The sequence below is a fragment of the Lactuca saligna genome, chromosome 1, assembly GCF_052625555.1.
Source record: "Lactuca saligna cultivar CGN05327 chromosome 1, ASM5262555v1, whole genome shotgun sequence".
Classification (NCBI taxonomy): domain Eukaryota; kingdom Viridiplantae; phylum Streptophyta; class Magnoliopsida; order Asterales; family Asteraceae; genus Lactuca; species Lactuca saligna.
In genome coordinates, this window is record NC_136417.1 from 45,006,241 (window position 1) to 45,027,952 (window position 21,712).

The 21,712-nt window shown below is 36.4% G+C and overlaps 2 protein-coding genes across 3 annotated transcripts; both read right to left on the bottom strand.

The window, feature by feature from the left end:
• Positions 1-6,140: 6,140 nt before the first annotated feature.
• Positions 6,141-7,980, bottom strand: LOC144997754 (nuclear transcription factor Y subunit B-8-like). The gene is made up of 7 exons (XM_078957625.1): positions 7,802-7,980; positions 7,355-7,587; positions 7,150-7,279; positions 7,039-7,044; positions 6,877-6,942; positions 6,736-6,786; positions 6,141-6,420 (listed from the first exon to the last, which is right to left on the bottom strand). Exons 2-7 carry the CDS (start codon positions 7,570-7,572, stop codon positions 6,376-6,378), a joined length of 516 nt encoding a protein of 171 aa, XP_078813751.1. The 5' UTR covers positions 7,573-7,587; positions 7,802-7,980; the 3' UTR covers positions 6,141-6,375.
• Positions 7,981-12,399: 4,419 nt separating this feature from the next.
• On the bottom strand, positions 12,400-17,898 carry LOC145034821 (putative LRR receptor-like serine/threonine-protein kinase At1g67720). 2 transcript variants are annotated; one of them, XM_078983360.1, is made up of 15 exons: positions 17,715-17,898; positions 17,514-17,617; positions 15,858-16,895; positions 15,650-15,782; positions 15,372-15,443; positions 15,216-15,284; positions 15,065-15,136; positions 14,877-14,945; positions 14,248-14,402; positions 13,918-14,141; positions 13,713-13,839; positions 13,541-13,609; positions 13,273-13,459; positions 13,049-13,184; positions 12,400-12,966 (listed from the first exon to the last, which is right to left on the bottom strand). In XM_078983360.1, the coding sequence occupies exons 2-15, from the start codon at positions 17,593-17,595 to the stop codon at positions 12,637-12,639; spliced, it is 2,763 nt and encodes a 920-aa protein (XP_078839486.1). In that variant the 5' UTR covers positions 17,596-17,617; positions 17,715-17,898; the 3' UTR covers positions 12,400-12,636. The 2 variants fall into 2 exon arrangements, with proteins under 2 accessions (XP_078839486.1, XP_078839476.1); XM_078983350.1 differs by having other exon boundaries at positions 17,514-17,898.
• Positions 17,899-21,712: the final 3,814 nt, after the last annotated feature.

Consider the following 21,712-nt stretch of genomic DNA (forward strand, 5'->3'; position numbering starts at 1 on the left):
ACCCGACTCGCCGAGTTGGCTCTCCAACTCGCCGAGTCCCTATCCAGACGATTGTCCTGAGTCACTGATTCTACTCGTCGTGTTAGGCTATGACTCGACCAGTTCTTCTTCTAAACTGACATTGAAGTTCTTCGTCCTACTCGCCGAGTTGTATGAACAACTCGTCGAGTTCATCTTCATCCGATGAATACTCGTGCTTAGACTCACCGAGTTGTATGAATAACTCACCGAGTCTGTTCTTGATCTATGAAGATTGCCTTGGACTCGCCAATCTAGGCCATGACTCGCCGAGTCCTACCATGGGTGAGTTCAGCTTCCAACTCACCGAGTCACCCCCTGTGACTCACTGCTCAAACTCGATACAGCATAAAGGGACCAATTCGGTGACTCACGAGCAGACTCGCCGAGTCACATGAACGACTCGCCGAGTCGTCGCCATGCATCCATTAAATACACCGATTTGTTTGATTTCAGTCCATGCCATTCATAGATCTGGGCTTCTAAGACACAAATCACACGTAAAGTTTCCAACTTTACGTGTAGATATTCACTAATATGGATTTTAGGGTTCAAAATGCCTCAAAAGGGTAGATCTAGGATGAACAAGCCACATGGGTCCATAAAGCTAACAGATCTGAGCTCCTGGAGCTCAATCTTGCCTAGATCTAAAGGCCAATCCACTTATTACGAAACATTATGCACCAACAAGCTTGGGGAATTGCTCAAGAGTGTCTTAAATGAAATCTTAAGCATAGAGACAGGGGGAAAATGAGATATACCTCAATGAAACAGCTGAAAAACACAATGATGCTTGGATGGCTCTCCTTCCTCTTGATCTTCTTCCCCTTCTTACCTCAAAACCTTCAAGAATACACACAAGAGCCTCAAACTCTCAAGGAACAAGCTTAGGACGAGGGTTGGGAGCTCTGGGGGTGAATGGGGGCTGGCAAGGGGCGGATATGAGGTTTAAATAGGGTGCAAACCACTGAAACTTAGGGTTTCATCCAACAGCGGTGACTCGCCGAGTCCAGGATATGGACTCGCCGAGTCGCCAACTTAAACGTGTCCTAGGTCTCGTCCCTACTCGGCGAGTCGGACCTATGACTCGCCGAGTCCAAGGCTAAAATAAGAAATACTCAAATAAGATTTACATACCAGGAACCAGGTGCTACACATACTGAATACTCTATATGCATGTTGTTTGTTATGATATTGTTATGTTTGTATGGCGTTAGTATTTTGGGGGAACTCACTAAGCTTCGGGCTTATAGTTTTGGATTTTGTTTCAGGTACTTCAGATTATCGTGGGAAGGCGAAGGCTTGATCGTGCACCTCCTCACATTTTATGATTTTGATTTCTAACATACTTTGATATGAAACTATTTTGAAAACATTTTGTAATAAGTAATGGTTTTTGGATGTTTGAAAAAGTTCTAAATTTTTATGAATTTTATGGATGTTACACTAGTTACCTAAAATAAAGGTAAGAAACTTAATTTTAATATTAATTTAACCTTTAGATTTACATACTTCGTTATTTAGAGTTTAAACTCTTCCAAATTATAATTTGATTCAAATTCCAACTTTCAAAAGAGCCACAACTTATAAACTAGCTCTAAACTCCATTCCTCATAATATATTCATCTCAAATTTGGATTTTTTAGGATTCATGAAGTGATGGACGATATTTTAGGGAAAAGTATAGTACAATGGTTACCTTCAACTATGGAGTGATTCATGAAGTGATAGACGATATTTTCAGGATTCATGAAGTGATAGACGATTTTTCAGGATTTAGGATTCATGAAGTGATAGACGATATTTTTTAGGATTCTAACCTTAAGTTTTCTTATTAACCCTACTTTGACATTCTAATAATGTCTTAACTTTTAAATTTACCAAGATTAATTTATTTCATGTACCATTCTGGATTCCAGGTATTTTTGAATCCTTCCTTGATATTTTACTAAGTCAATTTTGGCCCCTGATATTGGTTTGGACCTAGCCCTAGGGGCAGATTGGTAATTTTTGGAAGTTGAGTAGTACGTTGGGCGTACATTTAGGAACACCACGCGTATTAGGGCACGCCCTAGTACGTTGGGCGTACACTCATGTACAATGGGCGTACGTGTGTCTGGATAAGACCCTAACTTTTAGGGTTTGTGGAGTATTTAAGCACCATTATGAGATATTGTGGCTCACTCTTTCAACCTCTAAACCTCCCTTTGTCGTCTTGAGAGAACACTAGCCTCATAGTGATCATTTTGAGCTTATATGTGTGTTTTGTGTGCCTTAAAGGAAAAGCTTGTGCATCAAGGAGTCAAGGAGGGAAGATTGGCTTGTAGATCTTGGCTCGTCATCTGTTTTGGAAGCTCCAGAAGGTACAAAGTTGCTACCTTTGTGTCTATTTCTTCTAGATCTCTCCTCGGTATCTTATTTGCATTCTTTTGTCCCATAAAGTCCCATTATAATGCATGATTCATTTTGGACGTTTTGAGTTGTCCTTTTAGACCCTAGGAAGGGTTCTAAGTGATAAAAATGAAGTCCCAATGGCTAGAAATGTCCCATGCAATTGGTAGAAAGGTCTTAATGGATTAAGACCATGTATTAAGGACTTTTTGGATGTATAAAGTCTTAAAGTTTGAGACTTTATGGTTCTGAGATACATTTGGTCAATGGATCTAGAATTTGTGCTTAAGCCATTAAGCACTTACTGGAGTTTTGAATACAGCGAGGGTACGCCCCACGTACGCAGTAAATGCCCCCTTTTCCAGTCAACGCAAGGCTAGCGTATACCCCGTGTAACTCTAGGGTACGCACAACGTACACTCTCTGTTGGACTTTTGCGATTTGGGCTTCGGATTTGGGCTATCTTTGGGCGATTTTGGCTTGGGCCCTTGCTGGACTTTCTGAATATAAGTGTCTTGGGCTAATTATAGAAATGGACCTTAGGATGAGGCCTAATTAAAGAGTTGGGCCCAATGTGGAAAATTGGGCCAATTATGGGCCTTGTATATTTGGACCTTTTGATCAAGGATTTGGAGTTGGGCCTTGGCCTAAATTAGGGAAAGGGTAAAATGGACTATTACCCTATGTTTGGGCCCTTATCCAAGATTGATATTCCAACTGTTGATTAGTGTTCGTTATTGTGATAGTTAAGGATTTTGGTGAGTCAGCAGCCGGAGGTTTTCAGTTCAGTTCGACATTGTGAGGTGAGTTTTCCTCACAATACTCAAGGGTCTAAGGCATTAAGGTTGGCCCTTTGGGTTGTTATCCTACTTTATTACTGTTATGATTTGTTAGATCGATATCCTGGTAGATAAGATGTTTCTATGTGGTTATGATCTGTTAGATCGGTATCCTGGTAGATAGGATGTTGTTATGCTTAGTAATATGTAGATCGGTTTGACTGTCTATAGACTGTTATGTGATTATCTGATATATATATATATATATATATATATATATATATATATATATATATATATATATGCATATGTTTGATTGGTGGTTAAGGCTTTTCTGCTTTGTGCATGAGTCAACAGATGGGGGCATTCCAACCCGATGGTTGTGGACCGAGAGTACTCCATCCCGTGGATGATTGGACTCTTAGTATCTGGGCATTCCAACCCGACGGTTGTGGACCGAGAGTATTCCATCCCGATGATGATTTGACTCATAGTATGTGGGCATTCCAACCTGATGGTTGAGGGCCGATGTTATACCATCTCGAGGATGATTGAACCCATAGTATGTTGGCATTCCAACCTGATGGTTGAGGGTCTGGGGCATTCAAACATAGTTGATTGGGCCCATAGTATGTTGTTATTATATGTGTGCTATTATATGTGTGCAAGTATTTTGGGGGAACTCACTAAGTTTCATGCTTACAATTGTGGATGTTGTTTCAGATACTTCGAATGATCGCGGGAAGACGAAGGCTTGGTCGTGCACCTCCTCGTTTTTCATGATTATGATTTCTGGGATTTCTCTAATATTTAACTATTTGAAAACAAATTGTAATAAATGGTCAGCTTTGGATATTTTAAAAAGTTTAAATTTTTTGTGAAATTTACGGATATTACATTTCATTATGTTATGTAATTTGTTTTATTAAACTATATTTTAAATTATCTAAATATATTTATATTTATTTCTCAAAAGTTTTATTTTACTAAAAATTACAGAACTTCTAGTCTTAAATCCGGATATTACACATTGCAAGTGCTCTGAGATATTTTGTTTTCTAGGTTTGATATTTTGTTCGTAAAGGATGATGCACCTTGCTTGATTTCCTTTTTATATGTTTGATTTATAAAATCACAACACATATTTAGACACAAAAAAGTAATCATTACAAATTTAATAAATATGCATTACATGGTTAAACATATTATCCGATTCATCATACAAAACGTATAAGAATTTCAAAATGATCTATATCATTTTCAAGATGGTGTAGTTCTTTGATAGGATTTGCCTTTTTTTTTTCTCAAAAACAAAGATTGTTCTTATTATATTTCATTATGTTATTTTTGCACTATGATATAACTTCTTATCAATTAAGTAATTTATAAATTACTTTATATCAATTTAACTGATACTATAATGTACGACTAGTTGTGAAACTCATGTATTATATGAGTTAGTTTAAAAAATAAATAAATATAAATATCAAAATTTTTGAGAATTTTGAATCTATAAGAAAAAGAGAAATAATGATTTATTATAATGGAAATGTTTTTTATCTTTTAAATTTAAACAAATAATTTAAATAAAGAAAAGAAACCAATGAGTTTTAATTTTAGAAATTTTGAAATTAAAATGTAAGTTTATTAGTAAAAATTAATATTTATTTATTACTATATTTATTGCAATTATTATATTAAAAAACTAAGTGTGAGATCCATATATTACATGAGTTTATTAAAAAAAATTGCATATGAAATTTTAATAATTTAAGAAGTTTGAATTTATAAGAAAAATAAGAAAAATTTTAAATGATTAAAATAATGAAACTTTAATATATTCAATACATCCGCTTTTTATTTTTCCAAATCATCTTCCCACCGCTATCACCACCACTATCACCATCACTCAGGCTGGAGTGAGTGATGCCGCACTCCCTTATGAAACCGCAGTGACACGTATGCGTCACCTCACCCGTTACCACAAAAGTTTGGTTTCATACCACACCCAATGAGTGGTGCCACACTTTGTATTTTATTATTATTATTTTTTTAATAAATAAAATGAACCAATTAGAGGGAGGTAAGAAAAAGGAACCAATCACGTTGTTTGTATGAGTGTTCTTCCTTTTGAATGATGCACCGTATTCTCTACCGCACTCAGGAGGCTGTGTTTGTGCTTATGTGGCAAGGGGAATGCGGTCCAAGCCGCACCCACTCCCTCTAGTCTCATGACCATCTGTCATGAATTAATAGTTGTCTCCTTGCAAATACTACTTAATTTCATTTTAAGCTTTTAGAGTAAAGCCTAAATAATAGCTAGACAACGCAAATTCCATAAGGAGACAAAACAAGACAAGACAAGTTCATGGTCGAGCTAAAATTATTTTTCTTATATTTAAATATTTCACCTTCAAAAATAATATGTAAAATAATAATATTATTTTGGCATTTATTTGACTTATTTAGGGGCGTTTGGGATTTTGCTTATTTATTTCAAATTATACTTCATATATATTAACTATATAGTATAAAACCGGGTTTAAAAAAATGTTTGAATTAGTCTATGCAACATAAAAACTTATAAGTTATTTGTCGATAATTGACTAACTGTTTATATTTGTAAAATGACAAAACAGAGGTAAAAAAAGCAAATTGGTACCCACCCAAGGATACGATCTATATCTTTTTAGAAGTTAAGATAATAATAAAAGGGTACATTGGTTTTCACATATAACAAGCACTTTAGAAAAAGTTGAAAAGAAACAATTTAGCAAAAACTACATCTAAACACTTAAAAATGTTTATTAGTAGTACCATATCCAGATAAATTAATAATAAGCAATCCCAAACACTAGTTTCTTTTTCTTTAAGATTATTTAAAGCTAAACAATAAAGATGACTGAATAATTGAATCTCTTTATGATAAAGTGTTTTAAACATGTACCACAATGACAAGTAATCACGCATTTATATTTTGTACATCAAACAAATGCTTGCATTGGCATTAAAACAATGGAATGTATCCAATATTCGGGTTCAAAAACACGTTTCTTCCACCAATTCATTTGTGAAATACAACAGATAATTTCAATAAACCACAAAAAAAAAAAAAGTTTTTTTTTTTTTTTTTTTTTTTAAATCTCTTTAAAATCCATCGACCAATTTAAATTATAGGAAATGCTAATTAATCTCTGCCTTGCATCGGAACCATCATATGCTGACTCTGCATCTGTCATAAATCATAACCCATGAAATCAGCTTTTGATAAACACAAAAAATAGCAATTTACTTTCATTTATAAGTTTATTATAATATCATTCTTTCATTTTTCCTATTACAAAATTGAGAACAAAAAAAATACCCAATTATAGCAATGTGATGCTATAACTGAATAGACTTTTCAAAGTATAATGTCCTAATAACTTTAAAAGGTGAAAGTACATTATTATAATTGATAACTGGGTAGATTTTTCAAAGTACAATGTCTTATAAAGAATAAATTAATAGAAAGAAATGAAAGTAGGATGGATGCTATAAAGAATACCTGTGAGTTTCCATAATCTAGATCATCCAAATATGGACTTTGATGAGCAAGCTGTAGATTTTTATAGATGGTGAAAAAAAAAAGTCAATTTGCATTGTATTTTATAAAAACTTTTTGTAAACAAATGAAAAGAAAAGAAACCTGTGCATTATGATCATGATCAGGTTGCACCCCATCTCTCCCTTTTGAAGATCCCTTGGTGTCACCCTAAAAATGAAACTTGTTAATAATTATGCATTAAAAATTAAACAGTAATAAGTTTCTGTAATTAAGATCAAGATAAATAAAAAAGCTTTCACTAACCTCCATCTGTCACAGCAATCCGTTCAAGAGCATAAAGAAACAGAAACACAAATTCATCAGTGACTAATAAAATTGAATCCACAAAAAATGGTACACAGAAGCTAAAAATACCTCTTTGTATCTAATCAAGTATAACTTAAGAGGCTCAATATAATCTTCAAACCCTAGAGTAGCCATTGCCCAAAGAAGATCATCACCATTGATGGTTTTCCTCTTCTCCTTTTGACACTTATCACTCGCCCTACACAGATTAAAATCGATTTCAACAATGCGGAAATCCTAATCAGAAGAAATTTTTAGATGTATATAAACGTACTCGCTAGTGATAAAGCTGATGAACTCAGAAACAGCTTCCTGAACAATCTCCTTCGCATCCTTAGCCATTTTCGCATTAGCCGGTAACGCCTTCTTCATGATTCGACTGATATTCGCAATCGGCAAGAACCTGTCCTGTTCCCGGACATTCGACGACCTCGGGCTTAATTCGCCGCTCTCATGACTCCCGCCGCCTGGACTCACCGGAACATCCGCCATCGGGAAAGCAAAACCCTAGAGTAGAAAACCACAAAATCCACAACAAACCGAGGATAAGGACCAAACTTTCCAGCAAACCCATCGACAAACGACCATCCAAAAACCCTTCGATGAGATTAATTAAGATAAAGATAGAAACGATGCGAGTGTAGGTCAGATGTACGCATATAGGATAAAATGTATGAAATTGTTGTATACAAATGAAGGTATTGCTCTCTTACAATCTTACCAGTTGATGGAGAGAGAAAAATTCGTAAAGTTGGAGAAAGATTTGGGCGCGAGTCGCTGGATGAAGATGGAGAGATCGATCGGACGCTGGAGAAGAGAGATGAAAGGAGACGATTGAGATGCGAAGCTCTCTTTTATCAACGCCGTTCGTTTTCGTCTTTCCGCTCCTTACTATTTGGGTAATTTTCTTCTATGAAAAATTATGTTATATTCTAAACCTTTTTGTTAAAATTTGGATAATTTCATAAAATTATAAAATAATATATTACTAAAATAATATATATTTATCTTATACTGTGTTTATTTTATCTTTTAGCCTTTAAATATTTTTAAAACACCAATAAGCTTGTTTTTTTTCATATACTAATGTTTGTAGAATGGTATTTTTTATCATTGTTATATCTCTTTTCATATTGATAGGGAAAACAATCGATACTTGTCAAGACTTATAACAAATAACAAATATGATGTCGTTTTCAAAGTTCTGGTGACTTTGTTACTAAGTAATATGGATAACACACGAAACATACGTGGTTTGGTCAATGCGACATACAGAGTTCTCAAACAGAAATTACAAGTTAACTCGACAGAGATTCGTCATACTCGGTAAGGATAAAAAAAAGACACTTTAAATGACTTAGCATTCATCCATATTTATACTTGAAGAAATCAGACCTAAAATCCAAATAGGTCAAGCCTATTATCCCATAGGCTCATGAATGGTGTCAACCAATCATAATTTGCCATGCAGTAGCTTTTGGAACATTCATCTATGACATACAACACATGAGTATCAACAATGCACATGATGAAGCACGATGAGCCACAATGGAGCATCATGATGCACAATTGGCGCATCATGAACACTAGTGACCCAACATTCATCATGGTGGCAAAACATGGTGTATTTCTTGAGCATCTGAGAGGACTTCATAGCACACGTGACTCATCATGTAACGTATCAAAAATTAAGACCAAAAATTTTGATCTTATATTAATAAAACCATTATCCAAAACAATATTATAAAACCACAATGAACTTAGAGTATGTCAACAAACATCCAAATACATTAGAGTTATATAAAATGCAAAACAATGTGGTGTGTCCAATGCAGTCATCCCAAACTCTTCTCTTTTGAAATCAAAGTACCTGAAACATAAACTGAAAACTGTAAGCACAAAGCTTAGTGAGTTCCCCAATATACCACATACCATACATATAAAACATATAATAGGCCCTGTTGAGCATCTGGTCATGCTCGGTAAACAAATATGACAGTCATCAGGGCCCGCCCGATATACTTATAAACATATAATCATACAAACAAATGCAATAATCACAAATATAAAATAACATACATGATAGTCATCGGGTCCCGCCCGGTAAACATATAAACACATAACATATGTAAGAGTCACGCATACATCTAGCATTCTAAACATAACAAATCATGGGTCGACATTGGTGCCTTTGACCCGCTAAACACAGTGAGGAAACTCACCTTTAGCTATTGAAACACTCAAATGAATCTCGGTCTGCTGGTTCGGAAAATCCCTGCGATAACATCATCAAATAATATCCAATTAATAATTGGATCTCGACCCATAATCAATAATCTAAGCTACTTGACCCAGATCTAGGTCAAAAAGGTCATTTTACCCTTTTTCTTACTTGGTCAAAAACCAAGTCTCAACCCATTGCTCAAAAGGCGAAAACTCGTTAATTGGCATCTCAAAGCCCAATAAGGCCCACCTTCCAAATTGGGCCCAAAATCATCATGGACCTAATCCCGAGAAAGTCTATAGTCTATATAAGGCCCAAAATCAAAAGTCAATGGCCCAATAAAGCCCAAAATATGGCCAAACCTGTGAAGGTCAAACCCAAAAGTTAATATGTTGAGTATGCGGGGCGTACTCAGCTCAAACGCTTAGCGTACTACTTCTGGGGCTAGTACGCGCAATGTACTAACTGGGTACGCCTAATGTACTCCCCAAATTCCCAATCATCTCCATTAAGCACTTATTTAGTTAAGACAACTTGCCAAACTCTCAGATCTGATCCTAAATGGTGATTTAATACGTAAAGTTGGCAACTTTACACCCATGCATGACTTAATGGAACCCAACACTCAAAAAGAAGCTTAATAAGGGTCTTAACACATGCATGGTTCAATATCTCTCATAAAGTTTGCATTTTTATGAACAATGGACCTCAATGGAGCTAAGATCTAACATCCATGGCTTCTGGAGTAGATCAATCTCAACTTTAACTCAAGAAACCCAAAAATGCATAAACAAGGCCCTAAACTAGATCTAGCACAATGAATCATCAAGTAGGAAACTTTATACTTCAAATAGCTTGCAAAGATGATGATGAATCTGGATCTACAAGCTTAAGCTATTCCCAAACACGTTCTTCTTCCTTCAAGTCATAAAAAATACCAAAAAAACTCACTTCCAAGCTCCAAATCTCATAAAAGGCACTAGGGCTTCGTTCTAAGGGTTTGGAGAAGCAGAGGCTAGTCATAAAAGATCCATGAGTTACCTAAGGTGATTAAATAGGGCACAAACCCTAAATTTTAGGGTTTTGCCCTTGTTGTGCGTACGCCCCACGTAACCATGTGTACACTAAAGTCTCCACGATCCAGATGTCGAGCCAGTACGCTCGACATACTCCTAGCATACACACAACGTACTCGGCTAGGGTCAAGAACCGCCAATCTTCCGAACGCCATAACTTCTTCGTTTTAAGTCTGATTTCAGTGTTCTTTATATTCACGAAAAGATAACGAGAAGCTCTACACTTATATCAACTCTCCCTTGCCTTAAAACTTTCCGAACTTAAACCCAAACTTCATATATGCTAGAACTAATACTTTACTGATATACCCTTGGACTCCAAAACACAAACTGAACTCCCCGATCATCCAATCTACATTATCCACACTTAAAGGGGGCTAAGTATCTTTCCCAAAGGCCCTAAGCCTTATGATAACCGATCTTCGGGTCACAGCCCCGAATTATGAAACGATTCGAAACAGGGTGTAACACATCAGGGATATCATGGCTTATCAAGGAACCAAATTGGTGCATCTTACACCAAGATGGACCATCTCATGCAAGGATGACACAACATGCTTCCAATATGGCGCAACTTCTACCAGGTTGTCACAACATCTTCACATTGGCACATCATCTACTAGTTTGGCACAAGATCTTCCACTTGGGGCAATATCTATCATGAGTGGCATAACACCTTCCACTTGGCGCAACTTCTTCATGGATGATGCAACATGTTGCTCCAAGTCGTTTCAAGTTGCTCAAAATGCTCCAAGTTGCTCCAAATGTTCCAGGTTGCTCAAAGTGCTCTAAACCTCTTCCAGATGCTACGTACACCCTTTTAAACGATTCGTTCCTTTGGCACTTGATCTGTTCCTTTCTTAGATGATACATTCCTTTCTCAGATGATTTGTTCCTTTCTTACATGCTCCATGAACCCCAAGTGCTCCATTGAGTTCCAATTGGTCCATTGAACTCAAATGCTCCTTGAGAATGTTTCAAATGCTCAAGTCACATTTAACATATATTAATATATTTGTTTTCAAATAACATCCCCTTTTACTACGAGTCTTGGTAGATCGAGAATCAAAAAAGGACCAAACCATGTCGTAAGAAAAGTGTAAGTCACACAGTCTAGACAGATCAAGTAGAACCCGCCTCAGGGCCTATTACTTAGGGGTAAATTGCAGAGCACTATCGATATTTTGGGTATGCAAGATTTAAACCTTAAATATCTTTTATGAAAATTTGCATCCTAACCGTTGGACTCTCACAATAAGGGAATCCATGTCGTACCTGTTAATATCTACGGGAGCACCAATCAAAATGGGTCTTGACCTATGAAAACATGAGAAAATTAGATTTTTGTGACTTTGTCACTATGTGGGGACCCACAAGCAAACCACTTAATTAGAAAGCTCAATTTCGTCTTAACACGACTTTGTGGCTTAACATGACTTTGTGTTGATTTCACCAAAACATACCCAAACTGTATGAGATGTGTCAGGTAACTTCTTAAGTCGTATCGGCCCACTTAAAGCGTGTAGGCTTTATAATGACTTTGAAGGTGATCTTCTGGGCTTTCTCTTAACAAAGAAAATATTTTTGAAGGTAAACATCGATTATGGAACATTTATTGAGTACGCAACATTTCTCTCACTTGGATGTGAGGGATATACACATTTTAATTAAAGTAGTTAATATTTTTGTTTTACAATCATGTGCAAAAAAAAATTACTTTTAAGAATATTGTTTGGTTCCTTGTTTCTATTATGGGCTAAACATCATTTGTTAGGAAGTTGATAGATTTTTACATGAAGTTTTAGATCTATATTATATTTTTTTGTTGGTAATATTTATTGGTTAAATCAAGTATCATCTACCTACTGTTTTATTTTATTGATCACACTAGAAGCATGTAGTGGTTATGGTTTGCTTCATAGAGTGATCAAAGTTTTGTGGGACATTTGATATAGAGTGAGACATTTGAGACATATACCAACTAACCACTTATCAAATAAAACGTTTAACTCATCAAAACACAAACAAACTATACCTTAATTACCAAATTGAAAAATATTTTAAATGTAAGTCCAAAACGCCTCCAAATTTACACCCAACCCCTACAACTACAAAAAACTTGCAAAATTACCAAAAACTCACACCTCCATAACACCACCATTCTAACAAAAACTACTCGAAACCCAACGTCCATTTCAAACATCAAACATGAAATAACCTGAAAAAATCGAAATACAGAACGAATGAGAATCGACGTTATCGCGCACCAGGTCGATTAATGGATTCATCAATCGACAAATCGTGATCGTTGCCCATTAAATCAAGAGACCCCATGTTCAACATCGAATGCCTCGACATTTCATCAGAACTACGTTCTCGTGCAGCAGCCACTACTCCCCTCTCGATCGAGATCGCATCTTGTATTTCTTTGATAACTTCAGACATCGAAGGTCTCATGTTCCCATGAGGTTGCACGCACATCAAAGCCTTTTCTGCTATCTTCCACATCGATTGGATGTCATATTCGTTACCAAGAGCTGGATCTATGATTCCTTGAATGTCCCCATTCTCTATATGCATCTTCGCCTGTCATCAAACGATTTACATGGCTTATTAGGGCTTAATTCATCCGTTGAGTAAAAAAGAAACAGCATCGGAGTTAAGTTACCCATTGAACGATGTTCCTGCAATTGATGCCAAAGTTTTCATTTGAAATTGCTTCTTGACCTGAGATTAGCTCGAGAAGAATGACACCAAAGCTATAGATGTCGCTTTTGTCTGTCAAACGATTTGAAATATAGTACCTATAATACACAGGTAATATCATAGTGAACTTTTTTAGCCAAATGAGATTATAGAAGCTCGCATATTTAGAAATATGGAAAAACCTACTCGGGATCAAGATAGCCAAGAGTGCCACGAACAATGCTTGAAACATGTGAAGTCCCATCAACTGCAAGCTTTGAGAGGCCAAAATCTGAAACCTTAGCTCTCATGTTCTTATCAAGAAGAATGTTGCTTGTTTTCAAATCTCTATGGATAATAGATGGGACACAACCCGTATGAAGGTACTCAATCCCTATAACAAATTGAAAAAAAAAAAAAAAAACATGAAATTAGCCTAAATCTTGATGATATATTGATTTCTAATAAAGCATACCTTTTGCAGACTCTTCAGCAATTTCAAGTCGCTTGATCCACTTAATGCCACGTGCCCTTGCTAAAGGTCCTAAATTTAAACATAAACATTTGTCATCACAACAAAAAAACTTGAAATTTGAATTGGGTCAAGATCAAAAAAGGGTCAACATTCAACAAGATCTGAATCTAACCATAAAGATGTTCTTTGAGTGTTCCATTATGCATAAACTCATAAACAAGAATATCCATCCCATCTTCTTGGCAAAACCCAAGAAACTGTACCAAATTTCTATGATGGATTCTTGAAAGAAGAGTCACCTTGAACACCACAAAAAAGTATATCATTGAGATGTACTATGAATAGAAACAATGATCACTTTATACTACAAAAGTTACCTCATTTGCAAACTCTTTCTTGCCTTGATAAACATTAGTATTCTCAAGAAGTTTAACTGCAATTTCCTTTCCATCATTTAATTTTCCATAGTACACAGTCCCAAATCCTCCAGACCCAACTTTCTTTTCAAAATTCTTTGTAGCATTTCTTAATTCGGATAATGTGAAGCATTGAGCAGCCTCAGTGGTTGCATTATTCATCACAGGCATACCATGTTTAGGCTCTGCAAAAAACAAAAAGAAAAAACATAAAAACACGAATGGATTAATTAATTATCGGAGAAGAAGAACATGTGCATGAAAGTGGTGTGACAGGTGTCGCGAGCTCACCTTGTTTGGGATATTTCTTGCGTTGGCGAAGGAGTATGCATGAGGTTATGAACCCTAAAAATAGGGCAGCTGCCCCAATTGCTAATCCTATGATTATGTTTCTATTTCGTCTTCCTCCACTACCTTCTTTTCTAAGATTTGGGTTTCCTGTGTAGCTGAGATCATGAAAACAAGAAATAGGGTAATTGTGTGTGCAAATCTAAAAGTGTTTGAATCATATTTTGATTGATATAAAAACACTAATGTAGTGTTTTGCTATGACGGAATCGAAGAAGGAATGGAATGGTTGATTCCATTGGAATGAAACAAAAGTTGTTTGTTTTGCCTGATGGAATGGAATGGAATGATCCGTTCGTGAAGGAGTCTGATCCTTTCCAATTTGTTAAATTTCATGGTTTAGTTGAATTATAATTTTATTTTCTAAAAATAGCTCAACCAAACATGATCAATGAATATCATGATTCATTCCATCACCTTGCTTATTCCATTACCTTGGTCATTCCATTTCTTCATCATTTCATTCCATTCAACCAAATAGACAACTAAACATGCTTATGACTTATAAGCAACATGAAATGAATTACATCATTTCAGGGAGAAAAAAAAAAGAGTAAAGAAGAAAGACTCACTTCAAGATTAAGCCTTCATTCAGAAAACCGGAAGGCACTTCTCCTGATAACAAGTTATTTTGCACATACCTACATACATTAGATTCAAAAAAGAATCAAGTATATTATATATATAGAGCTAATCAATATAAACTTAACAAACAACATGCATCTTTATCTAAATATCCAATCCACATAAAGCGACTTACAGTTGGCTTAGATTAGGTAGGTCTGCTAATGAGGCAGGCAATTCACCACTCAACTGATTGTTCTCAAGATGTCTGTGTAGTCAAAACATGATTTAGATTACAAAAATATTAAATCACATAGGATGATTAAATCATTAAAAAAATGTGTTACATGATCTTTAAGTTTTGACATCCACTAAAATCAGGAATAGGACCCGTGAGTGCATTCCCATCAAGCCATCTATAGTCAACAACATTAGAAGTTAATGGTCAAACTTGCAAAGATTCATTAAACATCAAGAAAAAAAAGGTAAAGATTGAAACTTACAACTGTTCTAAGTAAGTCAACTTGGTCAAATCCAAAGGAATGCTTCCACTTAAGTTCTTGCCAGTCAATTTTCTGCATAAAAAGTCAAATAACACCTCATTTTTTTTTTTTGTCAAACTACTCATCTAACATGTCAATCTTGAAGGGTATTTTAGATACTCAACCAAAAGTCACAACTTGATAATCTTTACCAAATTTTACAAAATGGGTTGCTTAAAAAGTTAAAAACTTTTAACAATGTTAGGTCAAGATCAAGAAAGATAAAAGAAGTTAGTTACACTGAGATAATCTTGGGTTGAGGATCTGAATTACAAACCAACCATGACCATGCAACTGGTAAACATGGATCACCACCTTCTTGCCCCCAATCTGACAACTGATAACCAGAAACTAAACTAGCAGCAACATCTCCTATAAATCAAACAAAACAATAATCATTAAAAAAAAAATTCAATCTTTTTTCAAGAAACTTCATTTTTCACTTACCATCAAAAGACCCATCACTTATTTTCACATATTTACTAATCTCAATAGCATTCACAAGAGGCCCTTGAGAAGAATCAGCTGTTTTCCCAAACTTAAAAGACAAAACAAACGGAAGTGTTATGTTCTCAAATCCAGGCTCATACAAACGATACATCCCTTGAGCATTTTCTTGAATGTTAACAACCGGTTTACTCAATTCCGGTGCTCCCGGAAGGACTAAACGGAACTTTCTTGTTTCTGTAGGGGGTAAATCTTCAATTTCTGCAAAATAAGTATAAGCCCAGCCAAACCCCGGAAACCCATCCAAATTCATTCGGTAAGTCAAAGTCCCATTCCGCCCTACAACCGCTGTCTGCATCACTTTCTGAGGCGGCTGCTCGTCTTTTCCGGTGTCAATCGGTGATTCCGTCGATACTCTTTCCGTTCCGGCTGCAACATCAACTAAGTAATTGGCTTTCTTTACCAAATCCGATTCCCATATTCTATCAAACGGGTCATCCGGGTACCTAACCGGATCTTCATTTTCTGCCCCAAAGTTGATTCTTGCAGAAACACTAAGAAAGAATTGGTTTTCAAAAGGCGTAAGGTAGATAGACCCGTTGAAAGGTCTTAACTCAAGGGTGGAAATAAATGGCTTCCCAGTTGTTGCATTTGATAAACACACACTAATGGAAGTCCCTGAAGCTAAAAAGATTAGTTCTTGAGATTCGATAGTGTTGGCATCTGAAATGACAATTGTAGCCCAGTGAGTGGGGCCCAAGGAGATGTCGAATTTTGGGTATACATTGTTGCTATCGAAGTTTCCATATAAGAATGTTGCTCTTATGAGGTATCTAGTCCTGCTTTCAACATTAAGTGTGTAACAATATTTTCTGTTGTCTCCTGGGAAATATCTAACTGTTTGATATTGTTGTCTTGTTTCATTTGTGACTGATATGTTACTCGTGTTCCCATAAATGATTTGATTATCGGGAATCCAGTCAAGCCCAAGATCGTCTGTGAAATTGCTTTGACCTCCACAGTTGATACTTATAAAATCTGTTGAGCATAAACAAATCGATACAATTAGTAGAATTACTTGAATGATCATAGCTTTATTATCTAATTAAATTATTCTCAGTTTCTCACTCTGTAAATGCTAGAAAAAATGAGACGACAATTGGGGAATGGTGCACAACAATATATTTACCTTCATTAGATAATGAAGTCATGAGCTAATTTCCCCTAAAAGGACATAGTTTATAGCAGCTTTGTATTCCAATTAGGGCATAATTTTGAACCCAAAAGTTTCTTAATTTGGTATCCAGAACTTTGCCTCAAATGTCAGAATTTTTATAACTAAATTTATGCACATTACAGTCAAAACTACATTAAAGATTGACAAATATATCACCCCAGAAGTGTTCTAAGTAAGCCCCAAAGAGAAATACAAAAACAAGAATACAAAAATTAAAACTTCAAGAGGCACGAAACCCACGTCAATCAAGAAACCCATCAAGAAAAGGGTAATTCTACCGCAATTTCATATAGGCACGCAATTAAAGCTCAAGAAAACAAGAACCCACTTACAGAATTAACAAATAATTACCGTATGCATGCAATTGAGAGAGAAAGAGACTGAGAGAGAGAGAGAGAGAGAGAGAGAGAGAGGTGAACCTGGAGTCTGGGATGTGGTGATGTCTAAATTGAGAACAAGAACAGAGAAGAAGAGTATGAACAAGAAACGATCAGTCCCCATCTGGGTTCTCCTCTGTCTTTGCCTGAAAAAAGTTACAAAGAGTCTAGTAGAAGATTAAAAGCACAAAAAAGAAGAAAAAGGTGACTGCATTATTTAGCCAATGGTGAGAACAGCAGTACTTTGTGTTATTTAATAGCGGGCCTATTAAATAACAGAAACCCCCTAACAGAAGAGAGGAAACGGGTAAGCGCGCATGAATAAGAAGAATGATCCTCTGTTTGATGCTACTAAAAAGATATAAACTTTAAAGAGAGGTGATGAAGATGAGAGGGGGTTGTTTCGGTCGATAGTGAAGAAAAAGGTGAGGAGAGTGCAGGAGAGGGAGGTCACTTACTGGCCACTGAGAAAGGTTACCGAGGGCCCACCAACAAGAAACCATGTGGCGCCTACTCAAGTTTATGATATTAAGTTAGGTTTTTACGATCTTTGATGATAGATACAATGTTTTCTTGAAGGGAAATCCAGTAATCTAACATTTATTTCGGGTGTTTTTTAAAAAATATGACCTATTTTTTATTTTTTTATAAAATAACTAAATATTTTGGAATGGGTTGTTTCGGAACGTATTTTGGTCTATTTTACGGGTGCCCCGACCCATTTTATTCGATCCGGAATGCCTACTCCAGATCAACCGTATATGTTTCGGATCGGGATTTCGAATTTCAAAATTTGGAATATAATTTGAGGTGAGGACTTCATTCCGAAAAGATGCATTCTGATTCTAACGTTCCGACTCAATTCCAACACGCAACTCCGATCTCTGACACTCGTCTCCGACACGCAACTCCAATCTCCGACACTCATCTCCAACATGGAAGACGAGCACTACGACCCCGTTATTTTATGGGTACGTTTATCATTTTCTCTTTACATAGTTTCATTGTTTGTTTAAGGTGCCTAACTTTCTACTATTAATGTTTCAAAATTCGTAGAACACCTCCGGAATGAAATGAAAACGTTCCGGAGTTTAAATTAAAGAAGTCATTATTGTAGGACCAACTGAAAAGTAGTTTAGATGTTTAGGTATTGTTGATTTACATCGAAATGGCGTGTTCCGGATCTTAAAAGTTCATTCCAGAAGCCTCTGGAACGCAAGGAACTGTTCCAGAACACAATGAACTCGCTTTGCTTGTCAAAATTGATGAACCCGCTAAATGATGACCCTGAATAGCCTTCTCTGGTTATTTAATCGAAGAATGTAAAAGATATTTCACCGGATGAATACAAAACACCATCGTCAACACATCGTTGGCATTCTAAACACCAAAAAGTCATGTCCGTATGGTATAAGTCGCCATGGATACAAATGAAGAGGAAAGATGTTACACTGCAACAACCAGCACCGTTGGACAATCTTTTAGAGCCTACCATACACAGTGTATATAAAGAACGGGATAGCTCGTTGTTGTTTGGTCACAATTATTTGACCGGTTTTGCTACGTTTGAGTTCTTGACACGGTTATATGCAGATAGTCATAGAGGATCGTTGTCGTGTGATGTAAGTAACATAATTATAACAACAATACTTACTTTACTGCAAAAAAATTAAGTGACAGCACATCATAATGTGGATCTCAATGTTGCTAGAGCATAAAGCAGATGATGCTTGGTGGACGGTTATGCTGTCAACTTTCAACATTGATACATTCATACATTTGACTAGAGTGACATCGCTGACAGATCCGTTTATCCAACTTGGGCAGAGTGTGATACAGTATAATTTTGTTTGGATTACATTACCTGAGTATTTATATACTAATTTATTATTTCTAACTTTTTGTGTAGCTTTACATCCCAATCAATATACCACATACTCATTGGTTTTTGGGTGCTTTGGATTTGAAGACATTCCAAATGACTATATACGATAGTTATTGGAAGAGGGCTACTGTTTGGAAAATGAGGATTGGTTTATAGGTATGAGAGTCTGCATCCATAAACTGCTAGTGGGAGTAAACTACTAGGATACCAAACCAACTGATTCAATCCCACTTGAGAACTTCAAGATGACCCTCGAAAAAGCCTCAGATGTACCACAACAGATTGGTGACAGAGGGGATTGTGGGGTGTTTTTGTGTTGGTTCCTGGAGATGTTGATCACTGGAAAATAAATTTCTATAAATGATAAAACCATCGGTCCTTGGGCTATGGGTTATCAAAAATGACTAGCGGATTTTTTTTGGGGTACAAGGACAAAGATAATTTGAATGTTGTATTTGTAATATGACCTACAGACACATCATTTATTTTGTTTATGTATTTATTAGTTATTTGTTGATTTTAATTGCATTTTATATTTTATGAAACCAAAAGTTATATATTTTATGAAAGCGAAACTTATACATTATATAAAACCAAAACTTATACTAAACGAAAAACCACATGTTACACACAAAAAATGTCTAATTTATTCTGAAACCATGGTCCGGAATCGTACTTCGGAATTCGGGAGACCTCTCCGGAACAATGTGTTCCAGAGAATGTGGTTACTTTACCAAAAAATGGTCATTTTTATCAAAAATGTCATTTATAAGGGTTAGTGTAACATCCCAACTCTCAGGTATATATATGGATAATGTGTGTGTGTGTATATATATATATATATATATATATATATATATATATATATATATATATATATTTGGGATTTAATGAGTGACTCGACGAGTTGTGTGCCCGACTCGTCGAGTAGGGTTGGATTGGTCACGTGGGTTTAATGACCAACTCGACGAGTTAGCGGTGTGTGAGGAAACCCTAAATCTTCAGGTTTATGACCTATTTAAGGGGCCTTAAGCACTCATTTCCACTTCACCAGCCACCTTACTTCCTTGAGAGAAACCCTAATTGTCCACTTGAGCTAAAGAGTGAGAGACAAGTTAATCTTGTGATTATTAGTTCACTTTTGAAGGAGAAGTGGATAGCACCAAAGCTTGGATCAAGAGGAGGCTTTGGATCTAGAGGTTCTTCAGGGTTTGCTTCAGTTGGAGGAAAAAATATGCTAACTTGATCATTTCCTTATGAGATCTTGGTTTAGGGAGTTTCTAGGGTTTTCTCCCATCCTTTTTGTGTCATTGAGTCCTTTGAGCATGATTTGAGGTTGAAAACTTAGATCTGGATTGTAGGAGGTCTTGTGAGTCCAAATACCTGAACTTTATTGAGCTAGAGACAAGATCTTGTGCATCTAACCCTTGCTGGAGCTTGTATTGGCATTATGGAGCAAATATGTCATGCATGAATGTAAAGATTGAAGCTTTACGTGACATTCGAGCCTTAGGAGACTAGATCTAGAGTTTGGAGTGGTGGATCTGCCTTGAAACTTCTGAATGAGAATACACACTGAATGGACTCGCTGAATCAATGAGCTGACTCAACGGGTCGACTAGGGTTTTACCCCGATGGGTCTGGACAAGGGTAACTCGGCAAGTTGATGAGACAACTCGGCGAGTTAAGTTAGGTTTTCGCGATGTTCTGAGGAACAATGGGGACTCGACGAGTCATATAGATGCACTCGGCGAGTCAGATCAACATGGATAGTTGACTCGAGTGTTGACTTCTGTTGACTTTAGGGTTTGGTCAAGGCAAGGATTATGGGGACCATGGATGGGTAAAATGGTCTTTCACCCCTCCCAAGAGTTAGAGAGGGTTTAGCATGAGTTGATACAAAGTTTTTATCTTTATGTGTTAATTAGATGTGCTTATTACGTGCAGATGGAGATTAGGCTGTTCGAGAGGTATCCAGTTTCCTTGCTTGCTTATGAGGTGAGTCTTCTCACTATACTTGCCTGAGTGACCATAGGGTCTTATTTGAGTTATCGACCAGAGGGTCCTATGTGCTTATATTGAGTTATATGATATTATGCATTTTTGTCTTTGTGATATATGTTATGTTATTTTGTATTTTACTGAGATTGGACCGGAGGGTCCAAACCGAGTTGTGAGACTGAGGGTCTTCACTGAGATATTGGACTGGAGGGTCCACACTGAGTTGTGAGACTGGAGGGTCTTCACTGAGATACAGGACTGGAGGGTCCAACTCGAGCTGTGAGACCGAGGGGTCTTCACTAAGACACATGATCAGAGGGTCTACACCGAGCCTTGAGATCGGAGGCTCCACACC

What these genes read in the sequence shown, in the direction of transcription:
- LOC145034821 (XM_078983360.1), bottom strand. Translation starts at nt 17,595, where the DNA reads ATGGGGACTGATCGTTTCTTGTTCATACTCTTCTTCTCTGTTCTTGTT. An exon ending in CACCACATCCCAGACTCCAG is followed by an intron (nt 16,896 to 17,513) that starts GTTCACCTCTCT and finishes TATGCTCAACAG; the next exon opens with ATTTTATAAGTATCAACTGT. An exon ending in TGTCAAAACTTAAAGATCAT is followed by an intron (nt 15,137 to 15,215) that starts GTAACACATTTT and finishes TTGACTACACAG; the next exon opens with ACATCTTGAGAACAATCAGT.
- LOC144997754 (XM_078957625.1), bottom strand. Translation starts at nt 7,572, where the DNA reads ATGGCGGATGTTCCGGTGAGTCCAGGCGGCGGGAGTCATGAGAGCGGC. An exon ending in ATCAGCTTTATCACTAGCGA is followed by an intron (nt 7,280 to 7,354) that starts GTACGTTTATAT and finishes TAATCTGTGTAG; the next exon opens with GGCGAGTGATAAGTGTCAAA. An exon ending in ATCATGATCATAATGCACAG is followed by an intron (nt 6,787 to 6,876) that starts GTTTCTTTTCTT and finishes AAAAATCTACAG; the next exon opens with CTTGCTCATCAAAGTCCATA.